The 8315-nt window shown below is 36.5% G+C and overlaps 1 protein-coding gene across 1 annotated transcript; it reads left to right on the top strand.

Annotated features, from left to right (window-relative positions):
* Positions 1-1766: 1766 nt before the first annotated feature.
* LOC120914545 (serine-rich adhesin for platelets-like) lies at positions 1767-5103 on the top strand. Its single transcript, XM_040325221.1, has 2 exons — positions 1767-4997; positions 5098-5103. Exons 1-2 carry the CDS (start codon positions 1767-1769, stop codon positions 5101-5103), a joined length of 3237 nt encoding a protein of 1078 aa, XP_040181155.1.
* Positions 5104-8315: the final 3212 nt, after the last annotated feature.

The raw sequence follows: 8315 nt of genomic DNA, 5'->3' as shown, positions 1-8315 counted from the left end.
CTACACCGATTCCAGCATCTACACATGTTTTTTCAACAGACTCAATATCTACTTCTACAAGAGCAGTGATATCAACAGATTTGTCTTCAGCTGAACCAACGTCCACTGCTACAGCAACACCAATTTCTACAGATGCTTTTTCAATAGAACCAACACCTGCCTCTACAACAACACCAATATCAACATTTGTTTCATCAATGGACTTAACATCTACTGCTAAAACAACACCACATGTTCCTTCAACAGATTCAACATCTACTTCAACACCAATATTGATACCAACAGTTTTTTCTTCAGCAGACCCAACATCCACTGCTACAGCAACACCAATTTCAACATATGCTTCTTCAATAGAAACAATATCTACTTCTACAGCAACACCGATTTCAGCATCTACACATGTTTTTTCAACAGACTCAATATCTACTTCTACAGGAGCAGTGATATCAACAGAGTTTTCTTCAGTTGAACCAACGTCCACTGCTACAGCAACACCGATTTCTACAGATGTTTCTTCAATAGAACCAACATCTGCTTCTAAAACAACACCAATATCAACATTGGTTTCATCAATGGACTTAACATCTACTGCTAAAACAATACCAATATCAACATCTGTTTCTTCAATAGAACCTATATCTTTTTCTACTGTAAAACCAATCTTAACTTCTACACCTGTATCTATCATGGACTCAAAATCTACAACTCAAATATCAACAGCAGAGATATCTGAATCAGCAAATCTGATAACAACATCTGCACGTGATCCTTCAACAGACTTAACATCCTCTTCTACGGCAACACTGATATTAACGTATTATACCTCAAAAGAACCAATATCTACTGCAACAACACCAATATCATCTACGCATGACTCTTATACAGATATAACATCTAGTTCAACAGCAACATCTGTATTAACATCTACACATGTTCCTTCAACAGACTCAATATCTACTTCTACTTCTACAGTAGCAGTGATATCAACAGATTTTTCTTCAGCTGAACCAACATCCACTGCTATAGCACCACCAATTTCAACATATGCTTCTTCAATAGAACCAATATCTACTTCTACAGCTACGCCGATTCCAGCATCTACACATGTTTTTTCAACAGACTCAATATCTACTTCTACAAGAGCAGTGATATCAACAGATTTTTCTTCAGCTGAACCAACGTCCACTGCTACAGCAACACCAATTTCTACAGCTGCTTCTTCAATAGAACCAACACCTGCTTCTACAACAGCACCAATATCAACATTTGTTTCATCAATGGACTTAACATCTACTGCTAAAACAACACCACATGTTCCTTCAACAGATTCAACATCTACTTCAACACCAATATTGATACCAACAGTTTTTTCTTCAGCCGAATCAACATCCACTGCTACAGCAACACCAATTTCAACATATGCTTCTTCAATAGAAACAATATCTACTTCTACAGCAACACCGATTTCAGCATCTACACATGTTTTTTCAACAGACTCAATATCTACTTCTACAGGAGCAGTGATATCAACAGAGTTTTCTTCAGTTGAACCAACGTCCACTGCTACAGCAACACCAATTTCTACAGATGTTTCTTCAATAGAACCAACACCTGCTTCTATAACAACACCAATATCAACATTGGTTTCATCAATGAACTTAACATCTACTGCTAAAATATCACCAATATCAACATCTGTTTCTTCAATAGAACCTATATCTATTTTTACTGTAACACCAATTTTAACTTCTACACCTGTACCCATCATGGACACAAAATCTACAACTCAAATATCAACAGGAGAGATATCTGAAACAGCAAACCTGATAACAACATCTGCACATAATCCTTCAACAGACTTAACATCCTCTTCTACAGCAACACTGATGTTAACGTATGCTACCTCAAAAGAACCAATATCTACTGCAACAACACCAATATCATCTACGCTTGACTCTTATACAGATCTAACATCTACTTCAACAGCAACACTGACTTTAACATCTACACATGTTCCGTCAACAGACTCAATATCTACTTCTACTTCTACAGTAGCAGTGATATCAACAGATTTTTCCTCAGCTGAACCAAAATCCACTGCTACAGCAACACCAATTTCAACATATGCTTCTTCAATAGAAACAATATCTACTTCTACAGCAACACCGATTTCAGCATCTGCACATGTTTTTTCAACAGACTCAATATCTACTTCTACAGGAGCAGTGATATCAACAGATTTGTCTTCAGCTGAACCAACGTCCACTGTTACAGCAACACCAATTTCTACAGATGCTTTTTCAATAGAACCAACACCTGCCTCTACAACAACACCAATATCAACATTTGTTTCATCAATGGACTTAACATCTACTGCTAAAACAACACCACATGTTCCTTCAACAGATTCAACATCTACTTCAACACCCATATTGATACCAACAGTTTTTTCTTCAGCAGACCCAACATCCACTGCTACAGCAACACCAATTTCAACATATGCTTCTTCAATTGAAACAATATCTACTTCTACAGCAACACCGATTTCAGCATCTACACATGTTTTTTCAACAGACTCAATATCTACTTCTACAGGAGCAGTGATATCAACAGAGTTTTCTTTAGTTGAACCAACGTCCACTGCTACAGCAACACCGATTTCTACAGATGTTTCTTCAATAGAACCAACATCTGCTTCTAAAACAACACCAATATCAACATTGGTTTCATCAATGGACTTAACATCTACTGCTAAAACAATACCAATATCAACATCTGTTTCTTCAATAGAACCTATATCTTTTTCTACTGTAACACCAATCTTAACTTCTACACCTGTATCTATCATGGACTCAAAATCTACAACTCAAATATCAACAGCAGAGATATCTGAATCAGCAAATCTGATAACAACATCTGCACGTGATCCTTCAACAGACTTAACATCCTCTTCTACGGCAACACTGATATTAACGTATTATACCTCAAAAGAACCAATATCTACTGCAACAACACCAATATCATCTACGCATGACTCTTATACAGATATAACATCTAGTTCAACAGCAACATCTGTATTAACATCTACACATGTTCCTTCAACAGACTCAATATCTACTTCTACTTCTACAGTAGCAGTGATATCAACAGATTTTTCTTCAGCTGAACCAACATCCACTGCTACAGCACCACCAATTTCAACATATGCTTCTTCAATAGAACCAATATCTACTTCTACAGCTACACCGATTTCAGCATCTACACATGTTTTTTCAACAGACTCAATATCTACTTCTACAAGAGCAGTGATATCAACAGATTTTTCTTCAGCTGAACCAACGTCCACTGCTACAGCAACACCAATTTCTACAGCTGCTTCTTCAATAGAACCAACACCTGCTTCTACAACAGCACCAATATCAACATTTGTTTCATCAATGGACTTAACATCTACTGCTAAAACAACACCACATGTTCCTTCAACAGATTCAACATCTACTTCAACACCAATATTGATACCAACAGTTTTTTCTTCAGCCGAATCAACATCCACTGCTACAGCAACACCAATTTCAACATATGCTTCTTCAATAGAAACAATATCTACTTCTACAGCAACACCGATTTCAGGATCTACACATGTTTTTTCAACAGACTCAATATCTACTTCTACAGGAGCAGTGATATCAACAGAGTTTTCTTCAGTTGAACCAACGTCCACTGCTACAGCAACACCAATTTCTACAGATGTTTCTTCAATAGAACCAACACCTGCTTCTATAACAACACCAATATCAACATTGGTTTCATCAATGAACTTAACATCTACTGCTAAAATATCACCAATATCAACATCTGTTTCTTCAATAGAACCTATATCTATTTTTACTGTAACACCAATTTTAACTTCTACACCTGTACCCATCATGGACACAAAATCTACAACTCAAATATCAACAGGAGAGATATCTGAAACTGCAAACCTGATAACAACATCTGCACATAATCCTTCAACAGACTTAACATCCTCTTCTACAGCAACACTGATGTTAACGTATGCTACCTCAAAAGAACCAATATCTACTGCAACAACACCAATATCATCTACGCATGACTCTTATACAGATCTAACATCTACTTCAACAGCAACACTGACTTTAACATCTACACATGTTCCGTCAACAGACTCAATATCTACTTCTACTTCTACAGTAGCAGTGATATCAACAGATTTTTCCTCAGCTGAACCAAAATCCACTGCTACAGCAACACCAATTTCAACATATGCTTCTTCAATAGAAACAATATCTACTTCTACAGCAACACCGATTTCAGCATCTGCACATGTTTTTTCAACAGACTCAATATCTACTTCTACAGGAGCAGTGATATCAACAGATTTGTCTTCAGCTGAACCAACGTCCACTGCTACAGCAACACCAATTTCTACAGATGCTTTTTCAATAGAACCAACACCTGCCTCTACAACAACATCAATATCAACATTTGTTTCATCAATGGACTTAACATCTACTGCTAAAACAACACCACATGTTCCTTCAACAGATTCAACATCTACTTCAACACCAATATTGATACCAACAGTTTTTTCTTCAGCAGACCCAACATCCACTGCTACAGCAACACCAATTTCAACATATGCTTCTTCAATTGAAACAATATCTACTTCTACAGCAACACCGATTTCAGCATCTACACATGTTTTTTCAACAGACTCAATATCTACTTCTACAGGAGCAGTGATATCAACAGAGTTTTCTTCAGTTGAACCAACGTCCACTGCTACAGCAACACCGATTTCTACAGATGTTTCTTCAATAGAACCAACATCTGCTTCTAAAACAACACCAATATCAACATTGGTTTCATCAATGGACTTAACATCTACTGCTAAAACAATACCAATATCAACATCTGTTTCTTCAATAGAACCTATATCTTTTTCTACTGTAAAACCAATCTTAACTTCTACACCTGTATCTATCATGGACTCAAAATCTACAACTCAAATATCAACAGCAGAGATATCTGAATCAGCAAATCTGATAACAACATCTGCACGTGATCCTTCAACAGACTTAACATCCTCTTCTTCGGCAACACTGATATTAACGTATTATACCTCAAAAGAACCAATATCTACTGCAACAACACCAATATCATCTACGCATGACTCTTATACAGATATAACATCTAGTTCAACAGCAACATCTGTATTAACATCTACACATGTTCCTTCAACAGACTCAATATCTACTTCTACTTCTACAGTAGCAGTGATATCAACAGATTTTTCTTCAGCTGAACCAACATCCACTGCTACAGCACCACCAATTTCAACATATGCTTCTTCAATAGAACCAATATCTACTTCTACAGCTACACCGATTCCAGCATCTACACATGTTTTTTCAACAGACTCAATATCTACTTCTACAAGAGCAGTGATATCAACAGATTTTTCTTCAGCTGAACCAACGTCCACTGCTACAGCAACACCAATTTCTACAGCTGCTTCTTCAATAGAACCAACACCTGCTTCTACAACAGCACCAATGTCAACATTTGTTTCATCAATGGACTTAACATCTACTGCTAAAACAACACCACATGTTCCTTCAACAGATTCAACATCTACTTCAACACCAATATTGATACCAACAGTTTTTTCTTCAGCCGAATCAACATCCACTGCTACAGCAACACCAATTTCAACATATGCTTCTTCAATAGAAACAATATCTACTTCTACAGCAACACCGATTTCAGCATCTACACATGTTTTTTCAACAGACTCAATATCTACTTCTACAGGAGCAGTGATATCAACAGAGTTTTCTTCAGTTGAACCAACGTCCACTGCTACAGCAACACCAATTTCTACAGATGTTTCTTCAATAGAACCAACACCTGCTTCTATAACAACACCAATATCAACATTGGTTTCATCAATGAACTTAACATCTACTGCTAAAATATCACCAATATCAACATCTGTTTCTTCAATAGAACCTATATCTATTTTTACTGTAACATCAATTTTAACTTCTACACCTGTACCCATCATGGACACAAAATCTACAACTCAAATATCAACAGGAGAGATATCTGAAACAGCAAACCTGATAACAACATCTGCACATAATCCTTCAACAGACTTAACATCCTCTTCTTCGGCAACACTGATATTAACGTATTATACCTCAAAAGAACCAATATCTACTGCAACAACACCAATATCATCTACGCATGACTCTTATACAGATATAACATCTAGTTCAACAGCAACATCTGTATTAACATCTACACATGTTCCTTCAACAGACTCAATATCTACTTCTACTTCTACAGTAGCAGTGATATCAACAGATTTTTCTTCAGCTGAACCAACATCCACTGCTACAGCACCACCAATTTCAACATATGCTTCTTCAATAGAACCAATATCTACTTCTACAGCTACACCGATTCCAGCATCTACACATGTTTTTTCAACAGACTCAATATCTACTTCTACAAGAGCAGTGATATCAACAGATTTTTCTTCAGCTGAACCAACGTCCACTGCTACAGCAACACCAATTTCTACAGCTGCTTCTTCAATAGAACCAACACCTGCTTCTACAACAGCACCAATGTCAACATTTGTTTCATCAATGGACTTAACATCTACTGCTAAAACAACACCACATGTTCCTTCAACAGATTCAACATCTACTTCAACACCAATATTGATACCAACAGTTTTTTCTTCAGCCGAATCAACATCCACTGCTACAGCAACACCAATTTCAACATATGCTTCTTCAATAGAAACAATATCTACTTCTACAGCAACACCGATTTCAGCATCTACACATGTTTTTTCAACAGACTCAATATCTACTTCTACAGGAGCAGTGATATCAACAGAGTTTTCTTCAGTTGAACCAACGTCCACTGCTACAGCAACACCAATTTCTACAGATGTTTCTTCAATAGAACCAACACCTGCTTCTATAACAACACCAATATCAACATTGGTTTCATCAATGAACTTAACATCTACTGCTAAAATATCACCAATATCAACATCTGTTTCTTCAATAGAACCTATATCTATTTTTACTGTAACATCAATTTTAACTTCTACACCTGTACCCATCATGGACACAAAATCTACAACTCAAATATCAACAGGAGAGATATCTGAAACAGCAAACCTGATAACAACATCTGCACATAATCCTTCAACAGACTTAACATCCTCTTCTACAGCAACACTGATGTTAACGTATGCTACCTCAAAAGAACCAATATCTACTGCAACAACACCAATATCATCTACGCATGACTCTTATACAGATCTAACATCTACTTCAACAGCAACACTGACTTTAACATCTACACATGTTCCTTCAACAGACTCAATATCTACTTCTACAGTAGCAGTGATATCAACAGATTTTTCTTCAGCTGAACCAAAATCCACTGCTACAGCAACACCAATTTCAACATATGCTTCTTCAATAGAACCAATATCTACTTCTACAGCAACACCGATTTCAGCATCTGCACATGTTTTTTCAACAGACTCAATATCTACTTCTACAGGAGCAGTGATATCAACAGATTTTTCTTCAGCTGAACCAACGTCCACTCCTACAGCAACACCAATTTCTACAGATGCTTCTTCAATAGAACCAACACCTGCTTCTACAACAACACCAATATCAACATTTGTTCCATCAATGGACTTAACATCTACTGCTAAAACAACACCACATGTTCCTTCAACAGATTCAACATCTACTTTAACACCAATATTGATACCAACAGTTTTTTCTTCAGCAGAACCAACATCCACTGCTACAGCAACAGCAATTTCAACATATGCTTCTTCAATACAAACAATATCTACTTCTACAGGAGCAGTGATATCAACAGAGTTTTCTTCAGTTGAACCAACGTCCACTGCTACAGCAACACCAATTTCTACAGATGTTTCTTCAATAGAACCAACACCTGCTTCTATAACAACACCAATATCAACATTGGTTTCTTTAATGAACTTAACATCTACTGTTAAAATATCACCAATATCAACATCTTTTTCTTCAATAGAACCTATATCTATTTTTACTGTAACACCAATATTAACTTCTACACCTGTATCTATCATGGACTCAAAATCTTCAACTCAAATATCAACAGGAGAGATATCTGAATCAGCAAATCTGATAACAACATCTGCACATGATCCTTCAACAGACTTAACATCCTCTTCTACGGCAACACTGATATTAACATATTAT

The sequence above is a fragment of the Rana temporaria genome, chromosome 9 (assembly GCF_905171775.1).
Source record: "Rana temporaria chromosome 9, aRanTem1.1, whole genome shotgun sequence".
Lineage (NCBI taxonomy): Eukaryota > Metazoa > Chordata > Amphibia > Anura > Ranidae > Rana > Rana temporaria.
The sequence above is the reverse complement of the archived record's forward strand: the minus strand, read 5'-3'. Positions and strand labels throughout refer to the sequence as shown.

Bases quoted from the DNA above. Each gene is read 5' to 3' on its own strand.
- LOC120914545 (XM_040325221.1), top strand. From the start codon at position 1,767: ATGGACACAAAATCTACAACTCAAATATCAACAGGAGAGATATCTGAA.